The sequence below is a fragment of the Poromitra crassiceps genome, assembly GCF_964638095.1.
Source record: "Poromitra crassiceps genome assembly, chromosome: 1".
In the NCBI taxonomy this organism is placed as follows: domain Eukaryota; kingdom Metazoa; phylum Chordata; class Actinopteri; order Beryciformes; family Melamphaidae; genus Poromitra; species Poromitra crassiceps.
In genome coordinates this window covers 39887014-39907215 of record NC_139623.1, presented here as the reverse complement: position 1 = coordinate 39907215, position 20202 = coordinate 39887014, and the positions used below count along the sequence as shown (strand labels likewise).

Sequence of the window (20202 nt, the reverse complement as noted above, 5' to 3'; positions counted from 1 at the left end):
CGGGAGGACGAGCGAGTGCAAGAGCTGGACGACGACGACAGGGACATCACGGATGTCACAGGGGGTGAGTGGATACGCAGGCAGGCGGAGGACGCGGATATCGGTCCGGTGCTCGCGTGGGTGGCGGCCGGACGCCGGCCCCCTGTGGAGGAGATTCACCTGTTTTCCGGTGCCACGAAGTGACTGTGGAACATGTTTACCGACCTGCGTCTGGAAGATGGGCTGTTGGAGAAGGCAGGGCATGGGATGAGGGGGTTCCAGACGGTTGTGCCCAGCTGCCTGCGGAAATTGGTGTTGCAGTGGGCGCACAGGGGCCGCAGCGGTAAGGATCATGACGGGCCGGAGAAGATGCTCTGCGATGTTCGTAAACTTTTCTACTGGGGCAAACACAAGGAGGACGTGCGGAGCTACTGCAGTGCGTGCGATGGCTGTGGGACACAGTGGGGGGACCGAAGAGAGTCACCCTACAGAGGACTAACCCCACGGGGGGTTGAGCGGGACTAGAGTGCTTCAGGTGGGACAGAAGCTTTGAAAGGGGGGATGGAAATGGTGGTGGTCGGAATGAAGGTAAAAGAGAAAAGAAATAATGGAAAGAAAAAATGTAAATGTGATGGGGTGATTTGAAAAGTTGATGATGGAAGTAACGAAATGGTGGAATGGAATGCAAAATTAAGTGGTGTGTTGAAAAAAAGGAATGGGAATGTTGTTGGGGAATAAGAAAAGACTGTTTGTGGGGAAATAGAATTGGATGTGGTGTTGGGAAAAAAAGTGTTGGTGTGTTTTGGTACAAGGGGGTATGTGTGGGTTGTGGGTGCCAGCGTGGGAGCTGGCTAATGTTGGGTGAGGAGTATGTAGCGATCCGGGGTTTTAGATGTAATGTGGTGTTTCCGTGTTTAGATAGGAACTGATGTGTGGGGGTTGTTCCTGGGGGGAACGGTGTGTAAGTAGGCTTCCTGTCTCGTGGTTGTCAGTCAAGCTATGAAAGAGAGCTGGCTGGACGTGTGTAGAGCTAGCAGCGAAGCTACTGCTGGAAGCTATGAGAATGAGCCTGTGAATAAAAGCCCTGTACCAACGACAAGTCTCCTGGTTCCTGTGGACGAATACCTGATTCGTTACAATATGGTAGTAAGTTATAGTAAGGCAGAAGTTAAAAGTATAGTCAAAGGACAAATGAAAAAGAAATGGCAGGATGAGTGGAATAAAGACACTAAAGGTAGGCATTATTACAATATCCAAAAGAGAGTAGGAAAAATGAGAAGCATGAGCAGAAATAAAAAAGATGAAGATATCATGTCAAGGATGAGATTTGGGCAGACTGGGCTTAACAGTACACTTAAGATCATGGGAAAGCATGAGACTGGTAGGTGTGAATAGGCAGGAAACAGTAGAACATGTAATGATTGATTGTCCATACTACCAACAGGAAAGACAGATCCTCAACAACAGATTGGAGAGCAATCATATCAAGCTGGAGTTAAAATAAATATTGCAGTTGAATTCAGGGAATGTGGGGTATAGGGATATATTTTTTTATTTCTAGAGGAAATTGGACTAAGTAGAAGAATATAGTCAGGATAGTTAGTGTTTTAGAAATCCATTCTGATCCACACTCCATTTCAGAAGGTGGCGGTAATGCACCATAAGTTGTTTGCCAACCGCCATAAAACACTAGTAGAAGAAGAAGAAGAAGAAGAAGACCGGAAGCCAGAGACCGGAAGTCAAAGTGCTTACACTGTATGGTAAACGAGTGACAGAAGCTAACTGGTATCTGCCAAATGCTTTATGTTTATACAGGTAAGAATTGCTGTTAGGATGAACCAGAACATATAATTATACAGTGTTGGTGTGAATGTAGAACCGGGATAGAGTGTGAAAGAATGAGTGAATGGTGGTATTATTAGCATTTCTTGCTAGCGCGCTAACGATTAGCATGGCGAACCGGTGTCATGCCGAGTTTTGCACCCCCGCCGAGAATTGCACCCCCACCATATTTGGGGGCTGTTTTAACTTAAAAACAGGGATGCAAATCTCGGCAGGTACAAACCGCCGAGATGTGCACCCCCCTCCATAAAGCCAGGAGAGATCCCCAGGTCTCGAGGTCATCTGTACCCGGATTTTAAGCACCAAAGTCGGCTTCCATGAGCCAGAAGAGAGCCCCAAGCATGGAAGTCACCTCCACGCGGATATAATGCATCAAAGTCGGTCTCCGTGAGCCAGGACAGACCCCCTGGCTTGGAGATCACGTCTACTGACAATTATATCATTTTTAAACAGTTAAGTTTCCGTATAAATCATTACAATATGCTCCCGGAAGGTGGGGATGTAATTCTCGGCGGGGGTGCAAAACTCGGCATGACACCGGGAAGCTAACGTTAGCACAACGATTGGTTAGCCATGGTAAATGCAGGGTAGGAGGTATTAATATTAGTTTAGCAACTGTTTTGAGTCCTTGATATTAATGTGTTTTGTTATGATTATGTTACTGTGTCTGTTGAGTAATGCTAATTGTGTTTAGTGTTAAAAACCATAATGCTATCTGTACTGTTATGTGTAACACTGGGTTTAGCCTGCAGCAGGTATCAGATAACAGGGCATTAGTTAAAGACGTAGTTTAGCTGGTAAATATAGTTTAAGATGTAAGATGGGATAATATGGGTTTTGAATAATTAATTGAATTGAACTAAATAAGATATGTTTATGGGAGATAAGAAAATGTTTATTTGTTTATTACTGATATGTTTATTTGCCAAGTGAAAATGTTTTATAATATGTTGTTTAAAGAAGAATACAAGGTGCCGTTTAAACAAGTAAATATTATGACTGTGATTGAAATAAGTGAAATAAGTCAACTGAATAGGATTCTGAGTTTGAGAACTAGACCGGAAGTTAGAGACCGGAAGTCAAAGTGCTTACACTGTATGGTACTGTAAACGAGGGACAGAAGCTAACTGATATCTGACAAATGTTTATGTTTATACAGATCTTGGATCACAAAAATAAATTAAATGTGTTGCACCAGTTTGGACTCCTCGTTCCACTCTGTACCTGTAATATCTGCATATTCAGTGCGCATTTTCTGCTGTGTCAGTGAATGAATGACACGTAAATGGTGTATTTTTATACCAGTTAAAACATGATTGCAATAATGCAATCTAATGTGTTTATGATGTGTAGCTGCTGGCACTGCTGATAATGGAGCTGGTTCTAGTTGCCATTCTGTGTGCAAAATGAGTGTGGAAAAAAAGAGAGGAGAATCTCTGTTTATTGAATAAACTACCGCGCAGTGGGAGCCAGCACTCCTAGGTTTTGGTTGGCTTTGATAGCTCGTTTTGCTCAAATGCTAATGTAGTAATGTTAACAATGGAGTTCATAGGAGCGGCGGAGTCTTGTCAGTGCTTTACATCTATAGAGCAGTGTAGCCTATGTCACGTTGGAAAATGCGCACCAGTCTGTGTGTGTCTGACTAGGGGCAGTTGTTCATTCATTCATACTGTGAGCTGCTGTGCTTTTCTTGGTGGCTATTTCTTGTTTTATCCTTATTGATAGGTAAGCTGCTACCTTCTGTTGATTTGTTAGTGGCTGACAAATCCTAATTTCGGTGTTTTGTGTGTGTGTGAGTGTGAGAGAGAGAGAGACATTCAATCAATAGACAATAACATTGGTGTGTTTAACTCATTGAGTGCCAATGACGACTATAGTCGTCAATTCTGATAGTAACGTAGAGTGCCAATGACGACTAAAGTCATCAATTGCGTTTTTTGACGGTGGGACGTGGATCAAAGCCTGATCCATCTCCTGTGAAAGTATGGTGGATGTTGAATGTGTAAAAGCTATTTTATGGACCCATTAGGTGGCGACAGTGCTCTCCAGATTAGAGAAAGGCGAGGAAAAAAGAGAGAAGAAGTCATGGAGAAACGGAAATCGCATCGGTATGCATCGATATGCATGAAGCATAACGTTAGCTGTGCCTGCAGCAGCCAATCTGCTGCCACAATTGAGCCCCTCCGTGTCCACTGCGATAGCCCATCCACATGATTAGTTGTGGAGTTGTTATTATTCTCAACTGGAAGCGATGGGAGCCGGTTACAAATACACACGGAATGCTGTAAAAAAGCTGGATGTAGCGCACTTTTCAGTGCAGAGCAAACTCAGCAGAGAGCCACCAGAGCCACCAGAGACACACCCACGGAGGAGGGGTTTGCAGTTGAGGGGGGGGGGGGGGGGGGGCACGCAGGGCAGCATACAACACCGACCCAGACAGACCCAGACAGCAGGACAGAATTGGCAAACAAGCTAGAATATCTGATGCCCACCAGCAGTAAATCAAGACCAGCAAGAAGCTGCAACCAGCAGCGCACGCAGGGGCCAGCTGGTTGCAGCTAAAAAATATTATTTTGCCAAACAAAATTCCTTTGTTTTCACTGTTTTATTGAAGGAAATTATTTTTGAGGTGTCACATCAGAAAATATTAGCTTCAGAGTCAGTCATGTGCTTGAAATGCTTCATTTCACAAAAGGCTAATTATCTCAGCTTCTAATTTGAAACGTCTCTTTTTGGTGAAATCAACCTATCTTCTCCGGCTCATAACTAAAGAACGGAAAATGGTATCAATAAACTTTTTTGCAGATGATAGAAGAGAGTCTCATCGTTCTTTGTGCGTGTTCGGTGTTTACATAGTAATATCACACAATATTCTGTGGGCCTCGAGAAATCACTGAAAACGCTCTGAAACTCTGGCACTGGGAGCATCCGTTTTCCAAAAGTGGCTGGCACTCAATGAGTTAAGATGAGATATTCCTCTAAATTTGGCTAAAAAAGATCCAAACATGCCAAAAAAAAAATGCAAATTTTTCTTCGGCCCCGCTCCCAAATTCTGGGTGTGGTTTCCCGCCCCCCCTCCCAGAAAATAGTTCCAACATCCATGGAAGTACCAATCTGCATGTACTGTACAAACTGGATGTATGTAACAGCTGAACATGTTTTTCACATGTTTTCTTTTCATAGAGGTGTGTTGACATTTGGAATGCCGGTATCGGTATGTGGGCAAAACAGGATTGCATTTATTTTGACTCATGACAGGGTGAGGAAACAAAATCCAAAATCCTTCTTTTAAGAGAAGGTTTTGATTGTCCAAGTCAGTATAAAAGCCCGTTGAATTAACCAGCTCTGCCAAGGGAGCTTAGTTAAACTCACTCTCCAGTATAAAGACCTGTTAAGTTAACCAGCTCTGCCAAGGGAGCTAGCTCTCTTGGTAGAGCTGGTTCGCACGTGCACTTTGCAAGCGGGAGTTCATGGGACCCGCCTCCACACCTGGGCATGTGGGTTGCTGTGAGGATTGTCAAACAACGCAGGTTACTAGTACACTGTACACTGTCTGCGGTCTGTACACTGTCTGCGGTCTGTACACTGTCTGCAGTCTGTACACTGTCTGCAGTCTGTACACTGTCTGCACTCTGTACACTGTCTGCAGTCTGTACACTGTCTGCAGTCTGTACACTGTCTGCAGTCTGTACACTGTCTGCAGTCTGTACACTGCGGTCTGTACACTGTCTGCAGTCTGTAAACTGTCTGCACTCTGTACACTGCCTGCAGTCTGTACACTGTCTGCAGTCTGTACACTGTCTGCAGTCTGTACACTGTCTGCAGTCTGTACACTGTCTGCAGTCTGTACACTGTCTGCAGTCTGTACACTGTCTGCAGTCTGTACACTCGCACCCTCCTCAGCATCCTGGAAAACATTCCGGTGCAACCCGGTGACACCTGCCGACTGTCGGCAAATGTATTTCCAAACAGGGCGAATGAATTGACACAGAACTGCCTTTGTGAAGCTCTCTCGCTCCCCCCTTGCCATACACTATTATGCTCTCTCTCTCTCGCTCTGTCTCTCACTCTCTCCCTTTGACTTTTTCCACTCTCTTTCTGTCTCTCCTCCATCCCTGCTTCCATCTTTGTCTGTCCTTTCTCTCAGCTCAGAAAAGAGGAAAACAGCACGGTATAACGCATTGTCCACTAAGCGCTGCAGGAAGCTCTGTTTTTCTCCCACTCCTCCAAGCCTGTAATAACCACTTTTATTGTCTGTGCTCTCTGTTTGCAGGAGAAGGGGAAAGCAGACGGCAGCATCGATCAATGTGAGTACACTTACTGTGTTCAAACCAAACAGCATTTTTCAAAAAAATATGCCATGTTGTGCGATGGCATTTTTTTTTCTCCCTGTTGATTCTGGCATACATGTCTGTTTGCCGGTTGCTGGGGAACACTGCTGGGAAGTATTTCAAATGTGGTAAATGACCTCTATAAAAAAGAACAATGCTAGCCTATTAAGGGCCATACTGTATGACTGCGGCAGTGGGGAAAATCCCGCTTTTTCTTCTGCATGTGTCGTAATCAGCAATGCTCTTCTACTGCACTTTTGCTCTGTCCGCCAGAGGAATAGACCCTTTTCACGGGGGACATATTGTGTCGAAAAGGCAGAATAAACACAGGTGCAAGCAAAACACTAATGGGGGTTTCCAAATTCCAATCATGGAAGTTGGAAACCCTCATTAGTGTTTTGCTTGCACCTGTGTTTACCCTGCCTTTTTGACACAATATGGCCCCCGTGAGAAGAGTCTATTGTTTGCAAAATGAAAAGTTGGAGGCGATGGACAGGCGATGTTTCTTTGTTCCAGTTTGGCTACTACTCAGCTGTATTTTACACCCTTTGAGAGAAAGGTCCTACTTTCTGTATCTGTTCACCCAAAGACCTGACACGTTCTCTTCAGGCGTGGACTTGTTTGAGTCCTAACAGCTAAGGGCAGATGATGTCTAAGTACAAAATAGATGTTAGAGCCCAAAGTTAAGAGGAGAAATCCACATTAATCCTGCCATATTGAACCCAGACAAAGACCCATATGTTCATGTTGACAAATGTATATGTCAGATGAACAATTATTCAACTGTCAACAATTTCCTCACAAAGTTCAATCCCCTGTCAGATATGAGTAAGTAGTGTTTGTGTGGCTTGTGCTCTCGGAGGCTATTTTTCACAAACTGCTGTGAGAGTTGAATGCCATAAGATATAATTTAATTATTCACATTCACACACCCCCTCAGTTAGACCTGGTTTCCGAGAGGCATTTTGGGGGGGGGGGGGGGTGAGCATGCAATTTAATATCCTAATTTGGATGAATCTCTACACCACAAAATATACATTTGACTTACTTTCCCCACGTTATTGAGTATGTCCTCCTGGTCTTTGCGCATGGGCCAACTGTGTTGAGATCAAAGGAAAGCTGAGCGGACCACAGGATAGCACTCAAAATACCAGAACTATGATTTTGATACAATATTATCTTGAATATCTAAAAATGCAGCTGCTTAGTGACATCTGCACAAGGATTTGGATGTGTCTGTTGGATGTCAGCTCTGTACAAATGCAGCAATCTTCAATTGGAAATCTTCCTTTTGGCTACTAGCCGGCTGCCAGCCAGCTGCCAGCCAAGATCCTTGGCAGATAGAAAGATAAAACAGAAACTTAATTTTATATTCTTAAAGTCGAGCTGAACCCAAAAATGACCCCCCCCCCCCCCCTCATTTTAGTTAAATACCTGGGCATGCAGTGCACCTATTTGTTAATGTATGCAAAGAAAATCACAAAAATCAAATTTCTTTTTTTTTCACATCAAAAGTTCATTTTGATCTACAGTTTGCTGACGTCGCATAATACTATCAAATTTCTACCCCATTTCAACCAATCATATCACGACCGATCACGACATGGCAGCTGTCAATCAATCTTTATTTCAGGAGAATTTTCTCCTCCAAATGAAGGAGAGAATGTCGCCTAGTGTCCGTAATCTGGCAGAATTTCTAACTTGCCAATTGTATGTAACATACAACATAAAGCAAACGGTAATGTCTAAGAATCCAAAGAAATGTATCTGGCTCGTTAAAATCGCATTCCAAGATAATGTTAGTTAACGTAGTTAAGGCCGAATTCAGACCCCTGCCCCTCGGAGATTCCAGGCCGGCAGGCTGCACTCTCTGCTCTGCTCCATACAAAGGCAGCTGGCTGCCTGGGGCTCTAACTCTCGTAGCGCCACAACATGCTGAATCCCACTTGATTTGTGGGCGGAACACGCCAGGATTGGCCAAAGCCAAATCCAGTCTCCAAAATTGTCAAATCAAATCATCGACATGCTACTATGGCCCGCCTTTCAACTCATCTCAGACCAGTTTTGTTTTTCAGTCTGAAACGTGACTCCAACCCACGCGCCACTCCGTTGGGTTCATCTCGGCTTTAAACATAACATAACTTAACTTAACTCAACTTAACATGACCAAATTCAACAGTAAACAGTATAGACTTTATTTGATTGACGTCACTCACGTACGGGCACGTCCACCGCCGCCATATTGTTGACATTCCGCAGTGCGCTGTTTAAAAGTGACAGCTGTCATAGCTTAGGACGCTAGCCAGCATTACTAGCCTATTTAATGCCGTTTTTACTGCGTCAGGAGCTATTTCACAACAGCAAAAGTGTGCTGTGTAATACACGGCTGTAGTAATAGCAGCAATAAAAGCCCGGGTGTTAGCTACTGTCCACAAACGTGAAGGGAAAGAGACTAGAGGCTAACGTTAGTAGCAAACATTGGCAGATCAAACAAACATTTAACGTTAAGGTTATTTACCTTTGCTGTCACGACAATGTTTGATGATGATGATGATGATGATGTCGTTGGTGGCACAAAACTAAAAATGTCAGACCAATTGCCACAGATGAAATAGTTATAATGCTAGGACTCAAGGGATTTGAAAGCCTTCAGCTCCTGAGACGTGTAGCCTATGCCAATACTGTATTCACAATGTCCGGTACGTTATACCTGGCAAAATAATGAGTTATATTTACTCTAAGTCAGTTTTTTATAGGGGTCCGCACCTCCGACCAAACTTATTTTTTCGTCACTTCTCTTTGACAAAGCCATAGATGTTGCTATATGCTCGGCCAGACTAAGTTACGGCTGCGGTTTGTCAACAATATGGCGCCGTCCGGGGTTATCGAATAAGGTCTATAGATATCAATGTCTCTAAAGCATGAGGTCTTCAACCTATTTCAGCCCAAGAACCCCTTGGTTGATAGAGAAACAGGGACCCTATTATTAAAAAAAAGTGTTGCATTTTAAACATGGCCTATAATAATATTTATAATCCAGCACACACCAGTCCAGGATATCAGGTTGACACTTCGTTGTATTAATAGAGGACCTTAAAAAAGCAAGAAGGAGCGAACTACACGTTTCGCAAATTGCTTCATCAGATTTTGCTTGTAAATATGTTTTTTGTCAAAATATATATTATTTAATTAATATTAATTCTTGGAGTTTCCTCAATATTATTATTTTTTGTCTAAAATATGTTTTCAAAATTTTCACAAACTACTTTGATAAAAATTGGCAGACCCCCTGCAGTACCTCTGCAGACCCCCTAGGGGTCACGGATCCCCGGTTGAAGACTACATTCTCCCTTATGCCTTATGGTGTAACAAAGTTCAGTTATGCTGAAGGCCTTTGGCTGGTAGTACCAACTGAAGATTGCTGCCACTATGTCTGTCAAATATTTCTGTGTTTTTCTCCTGCCAACCGTTTTATCAACCAGGTTAGGTGAGCTGGGATTCAGTCCCAGAGGTTGGGAACTGTTGACGCCTCTTGCCATGTTTTCAGCTGTTTGACTCTCTGACTGCTTCAGGTGTTGCAGAAATGATCTTGATCTCACAAAACACGTTTTGGTCAAAGTATCAAATGTTTATCAAATTCAATAATGAATAATGATCCTTCGCAGCGGCGTTGGAGGCTATCGTTAACGTCTCAAGCACTACATCATCTCTGGAAAGCAGCAGTGTGTGTTTTTATCCTTTGCTCAATTTGCTCCCAGAGGCTGTTTTCCTCCCCCGGGACTTCAATGGCTCTGTGTCTGTTTTGTTGTTGCATCCAAAAGGTGTTTCTGGTTGTGTAGCTGCACTGGCACCTCAGACTATGATGATGATGATGATGATGATGATGATGATGATGATGATGATGATGATGATGATGATGTCTTTCTCTCCTCTTCTAAGCATCTGGTCTAAGATTCCTTATAGCGTGTCCTTAGTCTCCCGTGTTGTGCGTTTTGCTGGAGGGGTAGCAGTGTATGACAGTCAGATTGAGGGCTTTGTGTGGAGCTTACTGTAGCAGTAATGAAGCCTGGGCTGACTGCTTCCTATTTGACAAGTGACTTCTTCTGTAAGCATTAGGCCCATTATGGCGTGTTGTCATCTTCATCTCCAGCAGAGTAAAGTACTATTTCTCTGCTTGCAATGTGAATTTTCACTGCCTGCGTCCATCTGTTCTCATTAAGACCCAGATGACAAATTGCTGTATCTCTTTATTCAGGTTTATTATTATTCAACATTTATTTTTATTTTGTGTGTGTGTGTGTGTGTGTGTGTGTGTGTGTGTGTGTGTGTGTGTGTGTGTGTGTGTGTGTGTGTGTGTGTGTGTGTGTGTGTGTATCCATTTACCGGTAGTTCCCCAGGTGATAATCACTTTTCCGGCTTATGTGTGCTTTGCTCGACTGCTTCTTACTGTAGAATAGTGTTGCAGCAGCGTGCACCCTGTTGGGAACCATACTGCGACATGTTTTCCAGACTGTGTGACATTATACTCAAACTCTCCTCGCAGATGTCGATGCTGACATATGTGCATGTTGCAGAAGAAGAAGAAAAAACGCTTCAGAAATGATGGGGTGTGGGCTGACAGAAACAAACAGGAAAGTGGCCGTGCGTGCGGCTGTAGCCAGATGCAACAAAAGCTAGATTTTAGACGTGATAACAAAAGGGAGATTTTCTCACACTCATTTTCTGATTTGCTCAGTAACAGTTATGCAGTCAAAATAACTTCTTAACTCATTGAGTGCCAATGACGACAATCGTCGTCAATTCGATTAGTGACGTAGAGTGCCAATGACGACGATTGTCGTCAATTGCGTTTTTTGACGGTGGGACGTGGATCAAAGCCTATTACATCTCCTATAAAAATATGGGAGCTATTGAAGGTGTATAACCTATTTTACAGACCCATTAGGTGGCGACAGTGCTCTCCAGATTAGAGAAAGGTCCGGAAAACAGCAGGAAAAAGCCCCGTGATGAAAGAGAAACCGCTCATGCTGCAGCCAGAGCCATATAGATGGCTCTGGCTGCAGCTGACGTTGGCTGCGAACAGCAGTCAATCCGCGCCCACAACTGAGCCCCTCTGCCTCTGTCTGTCTGTCTGCATAGTTTCTCCGCACGATTAGCCGCCAGAAAGGCAGCACCCGACGCCGAAGGGCCAAACCATTCTCTTTCCGTGTAGCGCTGGGAGCCGGCGCACAAAAACGGAGCGCTCCGAAAATAGACTGGGTGCGTGTTAGGCTGTGTGTTAGTGTGGGGAGGAATTTGCAGCTGAGGGGGGGGAGGGGGGTGGGGCACGCAGGGCACCACACAACTACACCACGTCACTACATCAGAAAATATTAGCTTCAGACTCAGTGAATGTGCTTGAAATGCTTAATTTCACAAAAGGCGGAATATCTTAGCTTCTAATTTGAAACGTCTCTTTTTGCTCAAAACAACCTACAGTATCTTCTCCGGCTCATAACTAAAGAACGGAAAATGGTATCAATAAACTTTTTTTGCAGATGATAGAAGAGAGTCTCATCGTTCTTTGTGCGTGTTCGGTGTTTACATAGTAATATCACACAATATTCTGTGGGCCTCGAGAAATCACTGAAAACGCTCTGAAACTCTGGCACTGGGAGTGTCCGTTCTCCAAAAGTGGCTGGCACTCAATGAGTTAATTAGCAAATGGCCCTGTAAAGTATTGTTTTGCAGTGGATCTGTCTGTGAGTGTGCAGCCACTTCTGCCCATGCAGTAACATGTGAATAACAGCTGTTGGCGGATTATGGCTAAACTTGTTCCGTATGTAGGTAGAGTAGGAAGTTGAAGGGAACACAAGAAAAGGAAACAAACAAGGAGTTGAAGGGCACGGTTTTGGATGCAGTTCATGTACAGGGCCTGTACAATTTAAATACGTCTCCACAACTTAAAGAACAGGTGAACAAAGTGATTTTGTGCCGGATTTTCTGTAATTGCACCATGTGGATCCTGCAGGAAAGGGACAGAAAGGCGTTGTGCACAATGGAAATGCTGGCAATCCTATGGGACACCATTTACATTTTTTATTTTGTTTTTTATTTGAATGAGAAACCCAATGCATTGGCTGGCTTGGGGTAGTGGAAGGAGAAGTAAAGTACACACACACACACACAAACATGCACACGCACACACACACACACACAAACGCACGCACACACACACACCTGGGAACGCCTCAGTATCAACAATCTAACAACACTAATTGGAGGTGAAGTTCCTTTCTCGAGCGTCTGAGGGAGAAGGGACTTGTCTCTAGTGTAGGCTGCTGTCCAGATTTTGCCAAACACCGTGGGGATTGAAATAGAAAGCAACAACCTTGTGATCACAAGCCTGTTTCTCTAGTTATCAGGCTACCGTTGCATCTTTATGCAACTGGACCACTGCCTCCTCCTTAGCCATGCGAGTCAGTTCTTGGTGCGAGTCGTAACGATAAACAAAGTGATACAGTAGTTATACTGTAAGTAACTATGACTGTAGTAGACAGTCACATTTTACGTCATCAAAATGACGGCCAGGATAACTGTTTTGTGAGGTGTCAGCACCTAACAGCAACCAACATGTTTTGCAGTATTATGACTAGGGCTGCCCTCGACCAAAGATTATCCTGGTTGACCAGAAATCGACCACAGCTCCGACCAATCGATGGGTCGAAAAGGGGTCTAAAAAAAAAAAAAAAACTTTTTGCAGTGTACTTTTTTTGTTTTTATTTTTTGCCGTGTACTTTCTTTTCTTATTTTGTGCAGTGTACTGACTACTGAGCGCACTCTACCCGATAGCTGATAATGATAAATAAAAGCTATTTGCAGCGTTGTAACATTACCGGAATGGACAGGCCGACTGATCAGCGTGACATGCAACACCTGGCCACCTGCTCAGTTCAGAGAAAGCCTGTGCGCTGGTTATTTAAGCAATATCACACGAGAGGGAGTGCTGTTGTTGGCTAATATCGGCACTGCTGTGATTCGGTCGTAGGCACGAGTGCCGAAGATAATCACAGCAGTGCCAATATTAGCCAACAACCGCACAACCTCGAGTGTGATATTGCTTTTATACAACAGTTCTATTAAACAAAGCTGATTTAAAAAAAGACAAAAAGCTGAGAAAATATATGATTTCTCTATTTATTCCTCCGCCAACAAAAATCGTCCCCTCAGCTTTCTGCTTTGCCGAAAATGTAGCCTAATCAGCCTAATTAACTGCAGGCTGTCTACTTTACTACTGTCTACTCTACAGCTGTGAAGCGTTTTGTTGATTAGAGCAGCTTTGAAGCGGAGTGATCTACACACAGTGAAGCGCCAGTGCGTTATCATGAAATATCGGCACTGGTAGGATCCCTCTTGTCCAATCAAATTGCCCGGCCGGAACTAACTGTTGTATAAGTAACGTTAGCACACGTGGCATGGTTAATTATTTGGTAGAAAGAATAGCTAGATAGGTTTTGCGATTTATTCCAGTAACATTTTATAACAGCCTGTCTAACATTACCGGAGTTGGAGTGTATGTATCAACTGTGAACTGTGAGTGAAAGCGGCTGGATGTCCAGTCTCACTGATGACTCTGTCTCATCTCATAAGGTGCGTACTGCGCTCGTTAACAGGCAGCTTGTTAACAGCTGATGGCTGACGGCTGCATGCTGAAGGCTGAAACATGTCCATTGTTTGCGCTGATAGCTGAGCCATTTAATTGTTAATTCCGAGCAATTTTATTGTTAATTCCATCGCTCTGCTGGTTCCTCTGCTTTCTGCTAACTGTGGTTGCCTGTCTCTAGCCTGGATCACTCCCTGTGTGCTTCTAGAAAAGCTCCGTGTTGCAACTTGCTTCCGCGGCACGCTACTTCGTTCCGGATCGCTTTTATTTTTATGAAATTTAATTTCTCCTATGAAATTATTAATAACAGCGATTGCTCGACCAACGTGAATCTCGTCGACAAGAGCACGTCGACCAAACAATTGACCAATCGACCTGGAGGGGGCAGCTCTAATTATGACTGATAGCAGTAGTAAGCGCGTTGTAAATGCCATGTATAATAATAATAATAATAATAATAATAATAATAATATTAATTATTATTATTATGATCATTATTAATGTAAACGTTTAAGTTATAAAGAAATGAAAACAACTCAGCTACTCTAGAGAACCATTGAGAAAGTTTTGATATTAAAAACCAACACGTGTTCAAACCCATGAAGGACATTGAACCCCCTCTCAGATTCAGGGACATTATCTCACCACCCTATAATTGGAGAGCGAGTAGCGCGGCGATGCACAATTGCTCAACAGTTGGGGAAGCGATGCTGGCGAGGCGGTGCATATGTGAGCCCGTGTAGCGGGCGAGGCCGGGCAAGCTCAAGTGACGCGACGGGCGAGACCTCGAGGGGAAACCAACGACGGAAGGCAGAAATGAGGGATTTGAGATTTTAAAACCTATGATTCCAAAAAGCTAAATCACCTGCTCTAGAGAGAGAGAGAGAGAGAGAGAGAGAGAGAGAGAGAGAGAGAGAGAGAGAGAGAGAGAGAGAGAGAGAGAGATTTCATTGTGTGTGTAATTTGTGCATCTGTTAATCCTGTGTGTTTGCCTGTCTGTATGGGTGTGTGTGTGTGTGTGTGTGTGTGTGTGTGTGTGTGTGTGTGTGTCTGTGTAAGTACGTGAGCATCAGTGCCAAGATGAGGTGCAAGGCTCCAGCAGTGAAAGCCTCTGCAGCAGTTGACAGAGCGTACCATTATTGACAAATATATTCACAACTTGGGAATGAGCAAGACGCAGCACTACGTCTCACTAATGCCTGACTTTTAATAGCTTCACTTTGAGCTGCGTCTTCCACAGAGTCGATACAGTGTTTATGTACCAGCAGTCATCACAGAGTCGATAAGGTGTTTATGTACCAGCAGTCATCACAGAATATATACAGTGTTTATGTACCAGCAGTCATCACAGAATATATACAGTGTTTATGTACCAGCAGTCACCACATAATATATACAGTGTTTATGTACCAGCAGTCATCACATAATATATACAGTGTTTATGTACCAGCAGTCATCACATAATATATACAGTGTTTATGTACCAGCAGTCATCACATAATATATACAGTGTTTATGTACCAGCAGTCATCACATAATATATACAGTGTTTATGTACCAGCAGTCATCACAAAATATACAGTGTTTATGTACCAGCAGTCATCACATAATATATACAGTGTTTATGTACCAGCAGTCATCACATAATATATACAGTGTTTATGTACCAGCAGTCATCACAAAATATACAGTGTTTATGTACCAGCAGTCATCACATAATATATACAGTGTTTATGTACCAGCAGTCACCACAGAATATATGCAGTGTTTATGTACCAGCAGTCACCACAGAATATATACAGTGTTTATGTACCAGCAGTCACCACATAATATATACAGTGTTTATGTACCAGCAGTCATCACAGAATATACAGTGTTTATGTACCAGCAGTCATCACAGAGTTGATACAGTGTTTATGTACCAGCAGTCATCACAGAATATATACAGTGTTTATGTACCAGCAGTCATCACAGAATATATACAGTGTTTATGTACCAGCAGTCACCACAGAATATATACAGTGTTTATGTACCAGCAGTCACCACATAATATATACAGTGTTTATGTACCAGCAGTCATCACATAATATATACAGTGTTTATGTACCAGCAGTCATCACATAATATATACAGTGTTTATGTACCAGCAGTCATCACAAAATATACAGTGTTTATGTACCAGCAGTCATCACATAATATATACAGTGTTTATGTACCAGCAGTCATCACATAATATATACAGTGTTTATGTACCAGCAGTCATCACAAAATATACAGTGTTTATGTACCAGCAGTCATCACATAATATATACAGTGTTTATGTACCAGCAGTCACCACAGAATATATGCAGTGTTTATGTACCAGCAGTCACCACAGAATATATACAGTGTTTATGTACCAGCAGTCACCACATAATATATACAGTGTTTATGTACCAGCAGTCATCACAGAATATACAGTGTTTATGTACCAGCAGTCATCACAGAGTTGATACAGTGTTTATGTACCAGCAGTCATCACAGAATATATACAGTGTTTATGTACCAGCAGTCATCACAGAATATATACAGTGTTTATGTACCAGCAGTCACCACATAATATATACAGTGTTTATGTACCAGCAGTCATCACATAATATATACAGTGTTTATGTACCAGCAGTCATCACATAATATATACAGTGTTTATGTACCAGCAGTCATCACAAAATATACAGTGTTTATGTACCAGCAGTCATCACATAATATATACAGTGTTTATGTACCAGCAGTCACCACAGAATATATACAGTGTTTATGTACCAGCAGTCACCACAGAATATATACAGTGTTTATGTACCAGCAGTCACCACATAATATATACAGTGTTTATGTACCAGCAGTCATCACAGAATATACAGTGTTTATGTACCAGCAGTCATCACAGAGTTGATACAGTATTTATGTACCAGCAGTCATCACAGAATATATACAGTGTTTATGTAGCAGCAGTCCACACAGAGTTGATACAGTGTTTATGTACCAGCAGTCATCACAGAATATATACAGTGTTTATGTACCAGCAGTCATCACAGAATATATACAGTGTTTATGTACCAGCAGTCACCACATAATATATACAGTGTTTATGTACCAGCAGTCACCACATAATATATACAGTGTTTATGTACCAGCAGTCATCACATAATATATACAGTGTTTATGTACCAGCAGTCACCACAGAGTTGATACAGTGTTTATGTACCAGAAGTCATCACATAGTTGATACAGTGTTTATGTACCAGCAGTCATCACATAGTTGATACAGTGTTTATGTACCAGCAGTCATCACATAATATATACAGTGTTTATGTACCAGCAGTCATCACATAGTTGATACAGTGTTTATGTACCAGCAGTCATCACAGAGTTGATACAGTGTTTATGTACCAGCAGTCATCACATAGTTGATACAGTGTTTATGTACCAGCAGTCATCACAGAATATATACAGTGTTTATGTACCAGCAGTCATCACAGAATATATACAGTGTTTATGTACCAGCAGTCACCACAGAATATATACAGTGTTTATGTACCAGCAGTCATTACATAGTTGATACAGTGTTTATGTACCAGCAGTCATCACATAGTTGATACAGTGTTTATGTACCAGCAGTCATCACAGAATATATACAGTGTTTATGTACCAGCAGTCATCACAGAATATACAGTGTTTATGTACCAGCAGTCATCACAGAATATACAGTGTTTATGTACCAGCAGCCATCGCTCCTTCACACATCACAATGTTACCTTCAAACTGCAGCACAGCTGGTTGTTGTTAATACAGGTTTTGGTATCTTCTCCGAAGAGCAGGGAGAATTCTGGTTTATCAGCTGTCGATTTATCCTAGCTATATTTCTCTGATCATGGCCACATGTTTATTTGTTGTTGTATGTTTGTCCAGTAGATAGTTAATAAATGTTCACATTTATCACCAATAAGTTGTTTGGTCTTTCTTTAATTGCAGAGTCAAGCAATCCCTGGAACTAAAAGATCTCACGATCTTTGGAGTTGATGACTGATATCAAGTTTTTCTTCCATAGGAAGTAGTGCCCCTAGGTATGTGAAACGCTTTGGGTGTCTTGAAAAGCGCTATATAAATGCAATCAATTAGCGTGTGATCGACTGATCTTGCCTCTGACAACAGGAGTGGAGCTGACCCTGACGCCTTTCTAGCCCCCCATCTGGCATTCTACATAGTGTGCAGCGAATGCTCAGAGTGCATGAGTGCCTAAGTGTGAGGCAAAGAGAGAGAGAGAGAGAGAGAGAGAGAGAGAGAGGCACTGTGAGGGAAGCATCTGCAACAGTCGACAGTTGGGCCTGTAGGATGTCTGGCCCATCATGTGAGTATCAGTATCTTTGATACTGTGAGCTCTTCTCCCTCTCTGTATGTGCTGCTTTCCCTCTAGAGACTAATTATCCGCTGCCTGTTTGTATGCTAAACTAGACCCACTGTCAAAAATCAGGCAATCATATTTCATTTTCTTGTTTTCTTCTCTTCTGCTTTTCCTTGGATGTGATCAGTGCAGCTCCTCATGATTGTCTGTTTCCACAGCCGTTGGCTGACGGCTGCCTCTTCTGCTCTCCATCTCCCACTCTCAGTTCCCCTTCTATTAATCCACTTCTGTCTCCTGCTCTCACTCAGGCACACTCCCTCCACACTCTGCCTCTGTCCTTTACTTTCACACTCCCTCATTACATTACATTACATTACGTCATTTGGCAGACGCTTTTATCCAAAGCGACTTACAATAACACATTTTTCTGTCTGCAATAGAACAATCAACTATGGAGCACAGTCTATGACAACTACAGCTTCTGAAGGAACAGTGGTACAAGTTTAGGTTAGTGGTACAAGGTTGGTTAGGGTTTTTTTTTTTTTTTTTTATATATATATAAGGAAAGAGAGAGACGAGGTTAGATCAAGAAGGGCCCAGATGGAGCCTGAAAAGGTGTGTCTTTAGTCTTTTCCGAAAGATCGGCAGTGATTCACACTCCCTCCACACTCTGCCTCTGTCCTTTACTTTCACACTCCCTCCACACTCTGCCTCTGTCCTTTACTTTCACACTCCCTCCACACTCTGCCTCTGACCTTTACTTTCACACTCCCTCCACACTCTGCTGCCTCTAACCTTTACTTTCACACTCCCTCCACACTCTGCCTCTGACCTTTACTTTCACACTCCCTCCACACTCTGCCTCTGTCCTTTACTTTCACACTCCCTCCACACTCTGCCTCTGACCTTTACTTTCACACTCCCTCCACACTCTGCCTCTGTCCTTTACTTTCACACTCCCTCCACACTCTGGCTCTGTCCTTTACTTTCACACTCCCTCCACACTCTGCCTCTGTCCTTTACTTTCACACTCCCTCCACACTCTGCCTCTGTCCTTTACTTTCACACTCCCTCCACACTCTGCCTCTGACCTTTACTTTCACACTCCCTCCACACTCTGCCTCTGTCCTTTACTTTCACACTCCCTCCACACTCTGCCTCTGTCCTTTACTTTCACACTCCCTCCACACTCTGCCTCTGTCCTTTACTTTCACACTCCCTCCACACTCTGCCTCTGACCTTTACTTTCACACTCCCTCCACACTCTGCCTCTGTCCTTTACTTTCACACTCCCTCCACACTCTGCCTCTGTCCTTTACTTTCACACTCCCTCCACACTCTGCCTCTGACCTTTACTTTCACACTCCCTCCACACTCTGCCTCTGACCTTTACTTTCACACTCCCTCCACACTCTGCCTCTGTCCTTTACTTTCACACTCCCTCCACACTCTGCCTCTGACCTTTACTTTCACACTCCCTCCACACTCTGCCTCTGTCCTTTACTTTCACACTCCCTCCACACTCTGCCTCTGTCCTTTACTTTCACACTCCCTCCACACTCTGCCTCTGTCCTTTACTTTCACACTCCCTCCACACTCTGCCTCTGACCTTTACTTTCACACTCCCTCCACACTCTGCCTCTGTCCTTTACTTTCACACTCCCTCCACACTCTGCCTCTGTCCTTTACTTTCACACTCCCTCCACACTCTGCCTCTGTCCTTTACTTTCACACTCCCTCCACACTCTGCCTCTGACCTTTACTTTCACACTCCCTCCACACTCTGCCTCTGTCCTTTACTTTCACACTCCCTCCACACTCTGCCTCTGTCCTTTACTTTCACACTCCCTCCACACTCTGCCTCTGGCCTTTACTTTCACACTCCCTCCACACTCTGCCTCTGTCCTTTACTTTCACACTCCCTCCACACTCTGCCTCTGTCCTTTACTTTCACACTCCCTCCACACTCTGCCTCTGTCCTTTACTTTCACACTCCCTCCACACTCTGCCTCTGTCCTTTACTTTCA

General features: G+C 43.3%; 1 protein-coding gene across 1 annotated transcript in view; it reads left to right on the top strand.

Moving 5' to 3' along the window:
- The window catches only part of fstl4 (follistatin-like 4), a gene marked incomplete at both ends in the record, with an annotated part of 526243 nt that overhangs the window by 27472 nt on the left and 478569 nt on the right, over positions 1 to 20202 (top strand). The window contains 1 exon segment of the mRNA XM_083649857.1: positions 6095 to 6128. Within this exon segment, the coding sequence (XP_083505983.1) occupies positions 6095 to 6128 (34 nt within the window).